Source organism: Pelodiscus sinensis, chromosome 1 (genome assembly GCF_052426305.1).
Source record: "Pelodiscus sinensis isolate ZL-2025 chromosome 1, ASM5242630v1, whole genome shotgun sequence".
In the NCBI taxonomy this organism is placed as follows: domain Eukaryota; kingdom Metazoa; phylum Chordata; order Testudines; family Trionychidae; genus Pelodiscus; species Pelodiscus sinensis.
The window spans coordinates 90,961,798-90,977,864 of NC_143052.1; the positions used below are offsets into that span (position 1 = coordinate 90,961,798).

A 16,067-nucleotide genomic window follows, 5' to 3' on the forward strand; every position below is an offset into this window, starting at 1 on the left:
CGGCGGCCTACGTGTGCCCGGGCGGGTATCCCCCGCCTCCGCAGCCCGCCCGTGCGCCGCCATTGGCCCAGACGGGGCGACGCCTCTCGCCCGCCCTCCCGCCTGTCAGTCCTCCCCGCGCGCCTTCCGCAGCCCGGGGCTGGGCCGCCGCAGCGATGGCTGGCAGCGAGCCGCCCGGCCGGGAGCGCGTCCTCTGCCTCTTCGACGTGGATGGGACCCTCACGCCGGCTCGCCAGGTACCCGCCTGTGGGTCCCGGGGTTGCTGCCTGGCCGGGCCGGGCCCGCGCCTGTCCTTGAGCATCGCGGGCAATGAATGGAGCCGGCCGGGGCGCGGGGCGCACGGAAGCGGAGCCCCCGCCCGGTGCCCCCCGCCGAACCCCCCATCCAAGCGGGCGCTGCAGAGGGGCCCCAGCTCGCGGGGAGACCAGTTCGGAGCCTGTCGGATCTAGCGCGAGCCCGGGCTCCTAGCCCTGCTGCCCTCCCCTGAGAGACCGCCCGCCTGCCTGCCTGCCCTCCCGGGGCGCCTCTTCGAGCGGCGTTTTGGGCAACAGGTACCCCGAGCCCCGCCTGGCAGTGGCTGGCTAGCTGGAGTCGGACGGGCAGGGATGCCAGTGCCCCGCAGCCAATCACTCCTGAGGCGTCCCATAGCTCTGCCAGTGCCCTCAGTCCTGCCCTGTTACATCCTGCCTTTGCTATTCCTGCCCTCCCACAATTCTTCTAGTGCCTCTTGAGCCCGGTGCTCTCCGCTTCCCCCCCCAAGCGTAGGTTTCTCAGAGGAGACGATTCACTGAATTTATATGGTGCTGTAGACAGATGTCTGCCTTACTTTAAGCCAAAAAGCTCCTTTCCTAGGAAACGACCCCAAGGTGTTAGTCCAGCGGGCTGAATGCGCAGGATTGTTCTGGTGATGGAGATCTACCTTTTTAATGTCCTGTACATTTGCTCCTCCCACAGGCCAGGTGGGGGCACCTTTTGGGTTACATCTGGAACAAGATCTTTACATCACGTCTACACTCGCGGCTTCTTACGCAAGTATGGCCGTTCTTGCGCAAGAATCCGCACAGCATCCACACTGCCTGACCGCTCTTGCGCAAAGAAATGGTAAGAGAAGGCTTCTTGCGCAAGAGCTACGCTCTTTTTTTTAACAGGTTTAAGCCCTCTTGCGCAGGAGCTCTTACGCAAGAGGGCAGTGTGGGCGCTCGGCACTGTTCTTGTGCAAGAAGCCGCCAGTGTCGACGTAGCCATAGAGACCAGCATTGGCTAGATATCAGCATCTAATAGCCTCTTAGGGTATGTCAGTGCTGCAGTTGGACAGCCTTGGCTGGTTCATGCCAGTTGCTTCAAACTGCAGGGCTCCAGCTAAGGCCCTGTTTAGGTTGCAATACAGACATTTAAATTGCCCCATCTCTGGGACCTACAACTTTCTCTAGCCCAAACATTGCACTGCAGTTAAACAGCTCCTTAGCCCAAACTCTTTGAGCCTAAGTCAGTTAACACTGTCCAGGAGAGGTTTTTAATTGTAGCATAGACATATATGGGTCCTCCCTGCTTCCTTGTGATGTTGGTTTTGGGGGAGATAGAAAAAAGTCTCTGATTAATATGTCAAAGTTCTTTTCCCTTGCTGCCTGCCATATGTTTGTGATGCAATAACTGGTTTACAATAGCTGCTTGGTATTAGAAGCTGGGTAAAGGGAAGAGGCTTGTTCCCCTTACAGCCGGAAAAGGTGCTGTAATCTTGCAAGGAATGAGAGCAGGTTGGGGGGCCTAGCTGGCCAAACCTAAGGGACTCTGGCTCTTCCAGTGTAATCCCATCCAGACCCCACATCCATGCATTCTTAGCCGCTCCAGGATGAAGTGCTGGCCCTGGGCCTACGTCTGCCTATCAGCTGTTTTGAGCCCTGCTACAGAGTGAAGGCCTCTTGCATACACACAGACTATGCTGTCCACTGTGGGACTGAGTTTACTTATCTGTAAAAGGTTATTGCCTTATCTCTGTGTTGCCCTCCTCACATGCTTGTAAAACCTGTTGGGCTTGCCTTACTACACAAGTGCTCTCCATGGTTTATCTATGAGCTAACTACAAATGTATGCAGGAACTCAGAATTTGTGAGCACAGCACAATTTGGCCTTTGATGAATGGCTCTAATTGTTTACCCAGTAGAAATGACTTGCTTTGAGTAGGGCACAACATGGGATTTATCCTGGATCAATTCAGCCTGTATTGGTTTGATAATAGTGTAGACATAACCTATAGTTACAAACCAGTAAAAAGACTGAATGAGCCACCCCCATCTGACTGACTTGTGTGAATGAGGCTAATCAACTTCTTCCTTGTGTGTATATTTCCTTCTGTAACTTCTATTCCAATTCATCTGATGAAGTGGGTTTTACCCACAAAAGATTATGCCCTAATAAATCTGTTAGACTCTAAGGTGTCATAGGCCTCCTCCTCTTTGCAGATACAAACACAGGTACCTCTCTGAGACTTTTCCCCTAGGAGGGGCATGTAGTCCAAGCCTACAACAGAGGGATGCCTCACCTGCAGCAGCATGGCTTGTGACCAGTTGTGCAGCACAGCTCATAGGTGATTCATCAGCCCCGTCCAATCAGAAGCTCAGGGTTCCCTGCATGGATCTGGCTGACTGGGTGGGGCTGATGAATCACATGTGAAGCTGTGCTGGTATGCATCTTCCAGGGAACACTGCCTATGACTATTTTGGCCAGACCTGCAGTGAGCAGGAGGAAGGTAAAGCCTTGATGGAGCCTGTGTGGCTTCAATTAGCATTCTGTTAATGGGATTAGGCAGTAATGGGGCAGCCTTGAGGAGGAGGAACCAAAGACCGGACTATGCAGCACTTTAAAGTCTAACAAGATGGTTTATTAGGAGGAGGGGAAGAGAGCAAGAGCCAAGCTCCTGACTGGCACTTCTTTTGAGACTTATTGTGGCCCCTACTGTCTTTCCTTCACCTCTAGCCCTGTTACAGTGATTTCTGTGGTGCAGTTTGATTTGTCCGCATGGGCAGCCATCCCTTAGGACACATTTTCCCAAATGTTTTGGGTAGGATCTCTCCCATTTGGGAGGGATTATTGATGAATAGGTACCTTCCATCCCTTAAGTTAAATACAGAAAGGAGCAGTATGTTACCACTGTGTGTGTTAGGGTGAGGGGAAAGACATGGAGCATTATGACACGGGGGAATAGGATGCTCATTTACTAAGAATTCTTCACTGTTGGAAAATATAGTCACACTTCCTCCTCTCCCTGCGTGTGGCCCTTACCCTCCACCCTTTTGCTTCTTCTATCCTCCCTATCATTTTTCCACCTTTCCCAGTGTATTTTTTCCTCTGTGACCTGGTGGCGTCACCTCCGTGTTCCCATTTCTCTCTCACACACACACCCCCCCAAGTGACTGCGTGCTGCTGGACTTGGGAAGATAAGTGCCCATTTGTATCGTGGTGGGATTAGGCTTCACTTGCTGCCAGGGCTGAGTTGAATGTTGCAGAAGGAAAGAAGTGTGGGTAGATGAGATGTTGCTTGCAGCTGTAGCTTGATGTGTGAGCAGCACCCACAGGCCACTCCCAGATGCCACAGAGAGCAGAAAGAAGGCAGGTGACTTTCAAAGAAACCCTTGCCACTTGGATCAGACCTGTGGAAGCCCATCTGCAGGGGAAGGGGGAAATGGACAGATCTGGGGACATGCAGCTTTTCACACTTCCAATGCACGCCCCTGCTTTGACTAAATTGCTCACCAGGCAAGGAAACACTGTTAAAGGTCAGTCATTACTGGCTGGGAATGGCCTTCTGTAAGTGGGGCTAGCACTCATTCATTACTCTGGCTGTATTCTGACCAACCCTCTTGCTCCTGCCCTTCCAGAAAATTGAGACCGAAGTGGATACGTTCCTTCAGGAGCTGCGTGAGAGAGTCCAGATTGGCGTGGTGGGAGGCTCTGACTACTCCAAGATAGCAGAGCAGCTGGGGGAAGGGGATGAAGGTGAGATGGTCCTCCTGCCCCAGACCAGGGGGATGTAGGAAAGGAAGAGGGAGACAGAGGATAGAGAGAGAGAGACTGCTCTCCTTTGTGGGGCTGGAGGTAGTTTGGCTTGTCTGCTGTTGGTAATTACGAATAGCTGTAGATACCTGAACACTGAGTTTGATTCCACCCATGGAAATGATAGAAATCATCCCCATTGAGAGAATTTGCACTGCTATCGTTACTACTTATGCTACAGAGCTCACACCCAGGCAGCCACTCCTGCTAGAAGCAGAGCGCTTGTACCTAAGGGCCTGCTTCCACTGAAGTCACTGGAACCAACAGGAAGTTTGCCATTGAGAGCAGGGTCAGTCTGCCGATAGCCAGACCTGCAACTAGTCACATCAGCAGAACTGACCTCTCTAATGGAGCAGAAGAGCACATGTAACCCATTGTGTTTGCATGTTTGTGTCCTTCTGTGCTTGATCTATGCAGCCTATGAGTACAGTTTTTAACTCTAGCAGTAGCCACATGTGCTTTTAGCGGTCATGGATTTGCAAAGAGCATGGGATGATAGTGGCCCATTTAGAATTTCCCTTCTCCTCTTCCCCGCCTCCATAAGCTATATAGGCCTACCACCTTCAGGTTTGATCATCTGTAACCTCCAGTAGGTCCATAAGCCATAGACATTCCATTCTCCCATGCTCTATATTTTGAGCATCTAAATGTCCTGAATAGCAATGAGAGATTGGGCAAAGTGCTTAGATACAAAGGCGAGATTGATGCTCCTGGGGGAATTCTGCACCACGGTGAATGTGCAGAATTTATGTCTCCTGCAGATTTCTTTGCTTCCCTGCAGAGAAATGACTTTGACAGGAAAGCCACAAAAGTGGTCATGTGACCCTCCTGAGCAGGATATTTCAGGTGCCCAGGGCAGGTAGCAGAGAGGTAAATCACTGTGGGATTGGGGGTGGTCTGGAGAAGACATGGCTTCTTTCCCTGCATAGTATCCATTCCCAGATTTCTCCTTCAGCTGCAAGAAGCTCAGTAAACTCCTCCCTTCTCTCTCACTTCCTGTACCCACACAGCTCCTCAGCTGCAGGGGCAAAGAACCCTGTAGAGGGAGCTGTTCCCCACGCTCCCACTGAGCCCCAACCACCTTCTCCTGGACTCTCTTCAGAGTCCCATTACCATTGCACCCAGAATCCCCCAACAAAATCCATGGACATCCAGATCCCCCGTGTCCAGACTGCCCCACACAGAATGTTCTCAACCTACACCTGGATCCCACCCCCCAACTAAGTCCCTCCACACTCAGATTCTGTTTTGCTGATCCTGATTGCCTACAGCTACCTGATTGCCTACACCTAGCATGGAGGGATCAAGGCCCTCCCGTGTTTCTGGGGCAGACCTTGTCCTTGCATTGTCAGGGTTGGGTGCAGCCTCACCGCTGTCGTGTACCATGGGAGGAGCTGCACGGTGATCAGCCAGTGACCTGTGCTCCCCAGTGCCATGCTGGAGCCTTTGCATTTATTTGACAAATACAGTTTTCAGAATTGTTAATTGTTTTGGCACAGAACGCCCTCGGGAATAGACTGAGGAAGGGGCAGCTGCCCTGTCCTCTCACTTTCCTTTTCCCATTTTCAACTATCAGCATAAATACTAGAATCCTCTTCCTAGCTCCTTAGCACAGAGAGGCTGCCTGGTGACATGACTCATGGCTCAAGAGAGCATGAAGTTAATTGCAAGGTCAGCAATAAACTGTTTATTGCAGCTAGGAGAAGCTGGGGTTACTCAGTAAGTGCATTGCTGAGGGGAGCAGGGTGGAGGTAGGTCGAGGAGAATGAGCACATGGCTGGGAGTCTGGCATTCCTGAGCTGTAATCTCAACTCTGCCACTGAGTCCCAGCAGGTCGCTTCCCCTTTCTATGCCTCTTGTTCCCCATGTGTAAAATGGGCATAACCTCCACCAGCTTCACAGGGAGTCATGAGACTCAAGGCCTGTTTGCCGAGGCTACAGCCATGGAGTAGTCTCAGAGCACCCTGAATCCAGCCAACACCCATCACTCAGCACTGCTCCATCTCCGAGTGGTGGATGAGGTTGTGCTAATGTTTTTTTCCTCTCGCTTTCATTTCCCTTATCCCCTCCCCCCGCCCCACACATCCATTCCCCACAGTCATCGACAAGTTTGATTACGTCTTTGCGGAGAATGGTACCGTGCAGTACAAGAATGGGCAGCTGGTCGCTAAACAGGTAGGCCTAGCTCACTTGCTGTGTCACTCACCAAGCCATGGGGGCCCCTCTTTCCCTGTCTCCTCCACCAAGTCCATCTACAGTTCCAGCAACACCACATGAAACCAGCAACATGCCACCATCCAGAGATCTGCCAACTCTACTCCCCCTAGCTCCTACCAAATCTGCCCTACTCCTATCCCATCATTTTAGTGGTTATCCTGGATGGATTTTGTAGAATAGCTGAGCCAGGAAAAAATATTCCACTTCTGCTTTGTGGATCTTTAATGGTAGCCTTGGCTTCATGTGATCTCTAAGCTTTTCTCTCCCCTCCCCCTCAGGCTATCCAGAATCATCTCGGAGAGGAGCTTTTGCAGGAGCTGATCAACTTTTGTCTCAACTACATGGCACTCCTGAAATTGCCCAAGAAACGGTAATGATTCTCCCCTGCACATCTGCTTTTCCTGTATGATTCAGATCCAGGCATTGGAAAATCACAATCCCATTTAAAATTGCAGAACTACTGGCTTTGCTTTTGGCCTCATTATCTGTATTTTGATAGTACATAGAGGCCCTAACGAAGATCAGAGTCTTGCTTTCCTGGACATTGCAAATGAACAATTTAAGAGACGGTTCGTGTTCTAAAGAGTTGATAATCTAGAAGAGAGGCAAGAGTGGAAGTATTGTTATCTCCTTTTTGCAGATAGGAAGCTGGAGCACAGAGATTGTGACTTGCCCAGTATCACATGCATCCCGTGGTGGAGCTAAGAACTGAACCCACATCATTTGAGTCCCTGTACCCTAACCACAAGATTAGCTTTGCTCGCAGATTATTTAAGATTCCCTGGCTTCTGAGATGCTGCTCCCTCTCCCGAGGTCTGTCCTAGATTGAAGTGGTTTGATTCCTTCTCTTTAAAGACACCTTGTCATCCTGGGGCAGCTCTCCTCAACTCTATATGAGCTAAGCTTAGCCGTCGTTAATATCCCAGTAATGTGCCTTGCTTTGCTGTAGCATCAAAAGTGGAGACTTGTTTATTCCTGGGCTTACAACGTGAGACCTTTATACCTGAAGCATGAGGATAATCCTATTGTAATTTTTAGCCTATCTAGTGTCCCTGCAAACATTTCTGACATCACACGTTTTACAGCCACTCCTATTTTAATAAATTCTTCTCTCTTCCCTTCCCAATTGTGTGTTTAAAAAAAAAAAATGTACACACGAACAGCGGAACCTTCATAGAATTCCGCAACGGAATGCTCAACATCTCTCCCATTGGCCGAAGCTGCACCCCAGAAGAGCGAATAGAATTTTCTGAGCTGGACAAGGTAACTGGCCAAGATCCATCCACCTTCCCCTCCACCTCGACGTGGCATAAAGTCATGGGCATTGACCACTTCTGGCCGTGTAACACCACAGAACTTAGGTCTCTTGTTCCTCACTTTCTGTTATGCTAACATAGTCCTGGGCCCAAGCCTCATTCTCTAATATCCATGCTGATGATTGTGTTGGTGCCTGTGAGCTTGCCTGTATAAGTTCTAGCAGCTGAGGCTAAGCTATGGATTGGAAGCCAAAGGAAATATGTAGAAGAAAGAATTGACCTAATCTGCTGCCGCTGACCAAGTAGGGGTACAGGCTCCCTATGTACAACCTAGTGCTGGAGAAGCCATCCTAAGAAGAGTCCCTCATTTTCAATGGGTTTTTTCCAGTGTCATGACTAGAGATGATCTTTGACCAAAACCCTAAACCAACTGTCCGAACTTAGGAGTGAATTTACAGCTCAGGGCCCATCTCCAGTCACGGCCAAGCAGCAATGTCAATTGATGTCTTATTCCATTCCCCAACCCAAGTGGAGCAGATGTCTCCTGAGTGGGCTTTCCAGACCAGGAGCATCCCTGTAGATCTGTGTGAGCTACAGAGTTCTGACATCCTGGCAAAGGCTGGCTGAACCAGCCTATATATGGTGGCTTCTTCCTCCCCTCCCCAAAGGCAGAAGAGATCAAGAGTCAAGACATGATGACAGATGTATAAGCAGGGAACCTATGGACTTCAGTTCTTAAATGGGCCTCTGAGCCTCCAAGGGAGAATAGTGTTGATGGTAAAATGCATCAGCTCCAGGGTGGCGGGGAGGGTGTGCATGAAGGGACTCTGATTGCTCAATAACTGACCATCCTGGACCTGGGGTTCCCTAGGCTAACGTGGTCAAGGTTAATGTGGCCTGGGTACAGGACTGTAGGACTGGTCTGGAGGGAAGGGATCATATCCAGAAATGAAAGCAGCATTAATGCAGAGTCCATTTTAAATCCCTACAGCCCATGCTGAATCCCTCCTGCCTCCCTGGTACTCATTACAGGAGGCAGGAAGGAGGTTGTGCTTGCTACATGGGATAACAAGGAAATTCTGGCCTGAAAACAGACCCTTGGTAGTCAGCCTCTAGGTGAATCTAGACATTCAATGGAACGAGGCCTATCAAAGATACAATCATTCAAAAAACCCCTTCTCCTGCTGTCCTTCTGTTTATCTCATCTACAGAAAGAGAGGATCCGGGAGAAGTTTGTGGCAGCCCTGCAGCAAGAGTTTGCTGGCAAAGGCCTGCGGTTCTCTCGAGGTGAGCAAGGTGCATGAGGGCTACTGTGGGATTTCACAGTGTGATGAATTTCCTATAAGGATCTTGGAAGGGAAGGATGCCAGGCTGTTTCCTGCTTAAAAGTGAGTGAGATGATTGAGTAAATGTCAGAGGTGTACTCCCAGTGAAGATCCCTGGGAAGTATATTCCCCATGTTCATCCCTGGGGAGGGATCTTCATCCCAGTTTCCTATTTAAAGTATGATAACGGTCAGAAAACCATAGATCCGCTTCCCTGGTATCTCTCAGATGTGCTGGCATTAGCGACATGCTAAGTCTTAACTATTTCACTCCTGTTAGCTGTACGAAGCCGACACTGTGATGGGGCAGAGAGCTTGAATCTGTTCTGTCTCAAACAACAGCAACAGAATTGCAAACAGAGTTCCAGACACAGAGCCAAACTCTGCCCTCAGTTACACCCTTAGAACCCCACTGAGTCAGCTCCCAAGCTGTGTTTGCAGGAGTGACTCAAGACAACTGCCCTTACTCCATTTACAAGGCAAAGCTGATTCTAGAGTCATCGAGAGGCAATAAATGTGGGGCCCAGGATGCCATTTTTGCGGTCACTAATCAGAGCAAAACTGCACTTTAAGGGCCCGATTATCAGGAGTGCTCAGCCACTAGCCACCTTCATTGAGCACAGTGGGAGGAGCAGCACTCCTGAGTCTTTCCACAGCAGTAGTAGGCCATTGGGAAGGGTGAGTGACAGAGTTGAATTCTTCAGAACCATTCAGCAAGTAAAGTAGGTCTGATTGGAAATGGAAGGCACCCATCAAAAACAGCCCATTACTAGGAGTGTAGCTAGGCTGGGGGGTCATAGGGCTGGCAAGTCATAGCCACCCTAATTCAGAATCCCCAACCATGTGCTCCGAGGTGCCTGCATCTCTAGGCAGCCCCAGTAAGAACATCTTGTGATCCCTGCAAGCATTGACACAGAGCATTTGTCATAGCAGAGAAGGACAAAGACATTGCAGTCCTGTTTTCCTCCTCAAAGGCACATGGAACAAGAACAGAACAACTGTCCTTTCTCCCATGACTTTGGTAAGCTGAGGGCAGTCGGCTGGGATTGTAAGTGAGCACACCAAGATAATGGGAGCTGTGGGGCTCAGCCCCCCCCTAAAAATAAGGCATAAAGTGTTTGGTGTACCCCAAAATGGAGACATACAATTAAGAATGCCTTCTGAAAGGTGTGTGCACACAGATGAAGAGTGGCAGAAGGCCTCAGGCGCTCCCAGCACCCAGTCCCCTGCTCAAACCGCTGAACAATGAGACAGAACTCACTGTCCTTCCCTCTGCATTTGCTCTTATAGCCTGGGCAGCGTCAGGGCCCCTCTCACTGACCGGCTCTGCTTAGTGACAGAACGCAAGGACACACTATTTTCCATATTTAAATACATATGGAGGTATAAAAGGGAACCATTATGGGTAGGGCTGGAACTTTGGAGTCCTGGATTTAGTTCCTAGTCTTCCCCAGGCTTCCTGTGGGACCTTTAAGCAAATCACTTAGTGTCTCTGCCACAGCCCCCCACCGGTGTAAAAGGGGAGCATACTTTTCTCAGTACCCCCAGGAGGTAGGGGACTTGAGGCATTTGATTACGATGGGGGTCCTGCAGGGCCCTGCAGCTACCCAGCTGTCAGTTCCCTCCTAGTTCTCCCAAGAACATGGTTGCAGCCCAGAATACTTGCAGTAATGTTCCCCTTCCTGGGGTTCAGTCCTGGCTTTCGGAAGTCACCTCCTTGGGCCCGCCCAGGCCCTTCCCTCTTGGAGTTTCCAATTTCACCTTCTATCTAGGCCTTCAGTTCTCAAAGCTGACACACCCACTCCAGAATCTCTCTGCCGCTCCTTCTCAGCCAACAGCTGGGTTTTATCCTGGATCAGAAGGCAGCTCCCTGACTAACACCTGCCCTCCATTCCCCAGCTTCTCTGCTGCCTCCTTAAACAGCTCTTCTTTAAAGGGGCCATGTCATGGAACAGGGGTGGCTGGCCCCAGATCCCACTACTCATGAAAGGGGACAGATGCTGGTACAGTGCCTATGGCAGATTCCTGTCTCCAATGCCTCTGGAGCAAAGCAGGACCTTCCCCCCACACACCCGCCTGCCTCTCTGGTTCCAGTTTGCGCCCTGGGCTGAAGTCACAAGGGCCTCGCTGATGCCATCACAGCCCATTGTCATAGAAACAGCAGCTGCTGTCAGCCTGATCATGCATTAGAGACTCAGTCACCATGGCTGGGCTGGAGCCTGCCTGGTCCACACGAACAGACATGCCCCTTTGCATCAGGATAGCGAGGGCCAGGATTCACCCAGCACCTGTCCAACACCAGCCTGCTGGCCTAACACCCTCCCTCCTGCTGGCAGGTGGTATGATCAGCTTTGACGTCTTCCCCGAAGGCTGGGACAAGCGCTACTGCCTCGATATCCTCGATGACGAGAGGTTCGACACCATCTACTTCTTCGGGAATGAGACCACCCCCGTGAGTACACCCTGCCTTTCCTGGGGGAGGGGAAAGAGCCATTTCTCTGAGGTCAGGGCATCTTCCCCAGCTATATGGACGTCACCTAACTCCCTTTGCAATTTGTGTCAAGCAAGACTGCCCTCTAGTGGGGAAAGGGCTCCAGTACAATACCATAGTAGGCTGCAGTCCCAGCAGAACTTACATCTCCAGGGAAACCTGAGTCTGTAAGAAGAGATGTTGGGGATTTAGCAGGCGGATGGATCTCTTCCTTCTGAGTCAGTACTGACCAGTGGCCCAGCACAGGTCTGGGAAGGGCTGTGCTGCTGAAGCTGCCATGTAACCAATGAGATGTAAAACCAAAACCTCACCCGCTTCTTCAGCGACTTTTCAGTGTAAACAGGAGTGGCTCAGTTAGCAATCTGGACTCAGCTACAGGATGATCTTACCTGCTGCACTAAGCTGACTTGGGCATCTCCACCCACCTAGGGAGAGGGGTGTTAGCCAAGCTCCAGCTTGGATAACCACATTGTGCTGCTCTGAAATTCTCCCTCAGTTTCAGATGGGTGTGGTATCCTTCACTTCCTGTCCTAAATTGCTCTGCAGTGTTGTAGCTGCAGAACAGCCATGTAAACAGGGTCCTTTCCCACATACTCCATTAGCACAGTTCACACATTGCAGAAACCTAAACACCTTTATTTCTCGGACTTTGCATTTGTTTTGTTAGCAGCAGCAAGATGATAAAAATTAGCTCCATTCATGCTCCAGTTTTGGCCATAGTTCCTTGGCCCCAGACCCTAAATCCTCTCTCTCCCTGCTCCTTAGAGCCACATGGGGGTAATGAGTCACTTCCCTCTTTGAGTCAGCAAACCCCCTGGCTCCCTTTCTCAGCAGCATCCAAACCTGCTAACAACATTAGTGGCCTGTTCCAAGCTACCACATTCCACTCCAGCTGCGGAGGTGACTGTAGAAGGGTTGTTCACTTGCCACTGAAATGTGGAGTCTCCAGTGCATTGGGAGTGGTACAAGACACAGCAGGCTATCACTAGAGAATGGGGTTATGGTTGTGATTACTACCCTCCTCTCTCTTTTCTTTTCCCCCCCACAGGGAGGGAATGATTATGAAATTTATGATGATCCCCGGACAATAGGACACAGCGTCCAGTCTCCCCAGGACACGGTCCGGAGGTGCCGTGAGATATTTTTTCCAGAGAAAGCTAATGAATCGTGACTCCAATACCCTTTCACCAGCACTCTGCCTCCCAAGATCCCACATCATGAAAACCACCTTCATTCAAGGACTCTGTGCTGGGCCCTTCGAAGAAAGCTTTCCGGAGCTGGTCAGGAGGGAAAGATTTAAATTGAAGCATGGGAGGGCATAGAGAAGGGGATTATTCACCTTCTGCCACCCTCAGATACAGGTGGGCTGTGTGAGACCAGATTCCTCCCTGCCACCAGGTAGATTCTCTTCCTTTTCCAGGTGAAGGTTCTTGGTGGGAGATGGTTCCCTGCTTTGTGGTTATGAGGCATGTATAGGGGCCAATCACTACACTTTCACTCTCTAAACGTATTTGCACAAGCGAGGCACTCTTCATCAGTTAGCACCTTTAAATACGAAGTAGGGTCTGGTTCCCCTAAGCTGGGTGGTTCTCAGACTGCTTCACACAGCCCACCAGTCCCTGCAGGTGACCTGGAAAGGGTCTTAAAAATAGTCAAGGCTGCAAACCCACATTCTGCTTGTCCCTGTTTTGCCAGAAGTTGGGAATGAGCGACAGGGGATGGATCACTTGATGATTAACTGTTTTGTTCACTCCCGCTGGGGCCACTAGCACCAGCCACTGGGCTAGATGGACCTGGCTGTTCTTGGGTCTTGTGCCCTTTCCAGCTTGGTTTAAGTGTATGAAGAAGGCCAGTATTTCTTTAGTGTTTATTTATATAGCTCGAAAAAGGGTGCACTGGGTTTCTGTTTTTGTGTACACTAGAAACATCAGGGATGTTGGCTTTGATTTGGCTAGAGCACTTCTGGGAGGTGTCAGGAGTGTTTATTCTGCCCTTAGCACCTCCGCTGAAGAGGCTGGGAAGTTTAACAAAGAGATTCTTTTATCCACGTGTTAATTAGGCATTGAAGGAGAGTGGGTGTTCAGTTTAAAAAAAGAAATCCGCTCTGGCAGTTTCAGCAGTCTGAATGCTATGCCCTTTTCTCTCCCACTTGCTCAAGTCTCCCTTGTCTGGAGAAGCTATGAAGTGATGCCACTGCCAAACACCCTGGGAACTGCCTGCCTAGACAGGAGCTGGAATCCTAGTTCAGAAAACCCCAGCCTTTAAAAAACCAACCCAGCCCTTTCAAGCATTCTTTGGCTGGCTGAAGGAAAGCACAGAACATCCCTAATCTGTCCCCTCCCTTTTGCCAGTCACCTCTGCAGAGACAGGTGCCCATCCACCTAGAGCTGCCCAGGACATGCCCAGCAGAACTGCTGCCATTTTTCTTTCCTTTTTCTTTCTCCTGGTCTTTGTGGCTTCTGTTTTTTCGCCCATCTTTAGACTGTTGTGTTCTGAGTACTGCTTTCTTGCCCTGTAGCCCAGAGTGGCTCTTTGCTTCTTTGTAGTGACTAGACCACACACAGAGCCTTCAGTCTCCTCCTGCTACTGAGCTAACAAACCAGGCCCTAGTGCCTCCCATGGCTTTTGGCCTCCTAGATCCCGAGTTGTCTGTGGGGTCTGAGCATACAGATTCAGGTAGGGGATCACTTGCAGGGTTCCCTTTCAGTAGTTTTTCAGAAAGGCTGAGTACCCTGTGACACCAGTATGACATCGTACTCAGCCACCCTGATAATGGGGCCCTGGGTCCTTTGGGCATGGGATGTCTACTGGCAGCCCTGCAGGGCTGAGCTTAGAGTTTGACTAAGGGAGAGGAAGAACTTTCCTCCTCCCTCCCTCCGCTGCTGCTTTGTGCCTATCGACTGTTCTTGGGGCTGGGTGCCGTGGGAGCAGAGATGTAAGATGGGTCCCTTACCAGGGCCTACCCGCTTGTTTTCCCATTCAGGAGCTTAGTTGTGCTGTGGGTGCAGGGTTACACAGCTCTCCCCCCACGCGTTGTGCTCTGCCCTACACCCACTTTGGACTCACCTGGGGTCCATTACTGCACGATGGGCAACGCCGGCTGCCCAGCCCTGCAGGGTATTTTCTCAGCAGTGCTAAGGGTCACTTGGCCTTCCTCAACATCGAGCCTGCTGAGGCTTCCCCAGGGCTCCTGCTAATGCACAGTTCACCACTTGCAGCTGGAAGGGCACTTCCTTGTGGTGGCAGGTACCGCTCTGTGAATCTGTTCCAGGGTCTGTTGTAGGTGAGATCCTACCAGCTGCAGGCCACTGTTATGTTCCTTCTCCACTAGAGCCCAAATCATATTTGGGGCCTGGTCAGCACGTGGTGGGCTGTGCCTCCAGCCCCAGGCCGCTGCGGAGGGGAGGCCAGTGTAGCTCTTGGCCATAGTGCCAGGCTCTTCAGCTTGGGCTGCAGAGGCTGGTGGATTTAGCGCTGGAGGCCCCTTCTCCAAAGCACATTGCTGGGCTGCACAGGCTGTATAAAGTGGAGCAGCTGGGCTGCCTGGGGTGAAGCAGAGTCCAACCAGCTACCCTCCTCGGCAGATGCACAGAGTGAGCCAGGCTTCCTGTTCTAGCCTTTCCCTGCCTGCAGGCCCCCACCTGCCCTGGCAGCCACAACCACTGCAGGGAAGCAGCATGAGTGGGAGAAGGGGGTCAAGCTTATTACCAAAAGCCACCTCTGACTTTGGGAGGGGCTTAGCCCCAGCCATGCTGTGCAGGGGTGAGGACCTAGCACACGACGTGCACCTGCTCACTGCCTCAGAAGCAGGCCTTGGGGGGCTCAGCTTGGCTGCTTCCTATTAGCACTGACACTGCCAGCCCTACACTACTGCAGTAAAGCGGGCGAGGGACCAAATGTGGGTGTGGTGGGAAGGAGCAAGGCTGGGTTCCTTGCTGGAGCTTGGGGCAGTGAGCATCTGTGCTTTGGCTGAGCAGCGGCTTACGGCCGAGGAAGAGCTTTTGACCACCCCACATGGGGCCGCTCCTCGGAAGTATTTGTGTGCACCCCGTTCCCAGAGCCCTCGTTCGGCTAGTCACTTTGCTCTCCCTAATGCTGCCAAGAAATTCACGTTGCCTGTCTACACTGCCTTCTTGTGGAAGAGCTCTTGTGCAAGAGGGCTTATCCTATTGGGGAGAGGAATAACTTCCGGAAGAAGCACTGTTTTTCGACACTGTACTGTAAATTTACTTATACAAGAACGCGCATGCAGTGTAGACGCTCGGCAAGATTTTGGTCTAGAATTTACCATCTGTTTCGTAACACTGGATTTGTAACCCTGGTGGGTTGATCTCATTGTGACAGAGGTGGAGAGGCCATGAAGTGGGAGCCCTGTCCCTCCCCCTCACCTTCTCCCAGGGGAGACAGAGCATTCAGTGACCTATGACAGGCTACAAACAGGGAGGACACCTCCTTTGTGTTAAACCTGCAACTAACCACAGGCCAGCTGGCACTAGTAAACAGACTCTCCCACAGCCCCTAATGAAGCAGGAATGAGTATCAAGAGTTACTGCTGTGTGTATTTGATCATGGAGGGGTGCATCAGTGACCGAGGAGACAGGTGCTCTGGTCATGTCTGTGGTAGAGCCAGACCACTCCTGTACAACTGATCCCATGTATTTAACACATTAAAATGTTAAATGTGGCCATAGAGGGCTGTGTGCTTTGTTGCTCAGAACTCTGCAGCCTG

The 16,067-nt window shown here is 51.0% G+C and overlaps 1 protein-coding gene across 4 annotated transcripts; it reads left to right on the forward strand.

The window, feature by feature from the left end:
• Nucleotides 1–55: 55 nt before the first annotated feature.
• On the forward strand, nt 56–16,022 carry PMM1 (phosphomannomutase 1). Of its 4 annotated transcripts, XR_016350397.1 has the most exons (9): nt 56–236; nt 3,876–3,993; nt 6,149–6,225; nt 6,546–6,637; nt 7,431–7,530; nt 8,735–8,810; nt 9,781–9,868; nt 11,184–11,299; nt 12,387–12,408. XR_016350397.1 is itself a non-coding variant. In XM_089781003.1 (8 exons), the coding sequence occupies exons 1-8, from the start codon at nt 156–158 to the stop codon at nt 12,507–12,509; spliced, it is 771 nt and encodes a 256-aa protein (XP_089637129.1). In that variant the 5' UTR covers nt 60–155; the 3' UTR covers nt 12,510–16,022. The 4 variants fall into 4 exon arrangements, 3 of the variants coding, with proteins under 3 accessions (XP_089637129.1, XP_089637132.1, XP_075792159.1); XM_089781003.1 differs by lacking the exon at nt 7,431–7,530 and having other exon boundaries at nt 60–236; nt 12,387–16,022; XM_089781006.1 differs by lacking the exon at nt 9,781–9,868 and having other exon boundaries at nt 63–236; nt 11,133–11,299; nt 12,387–16,022.
• The last annotated feature ends 45 nt before the right edge of the window (nt 16,023–16,067 follow it).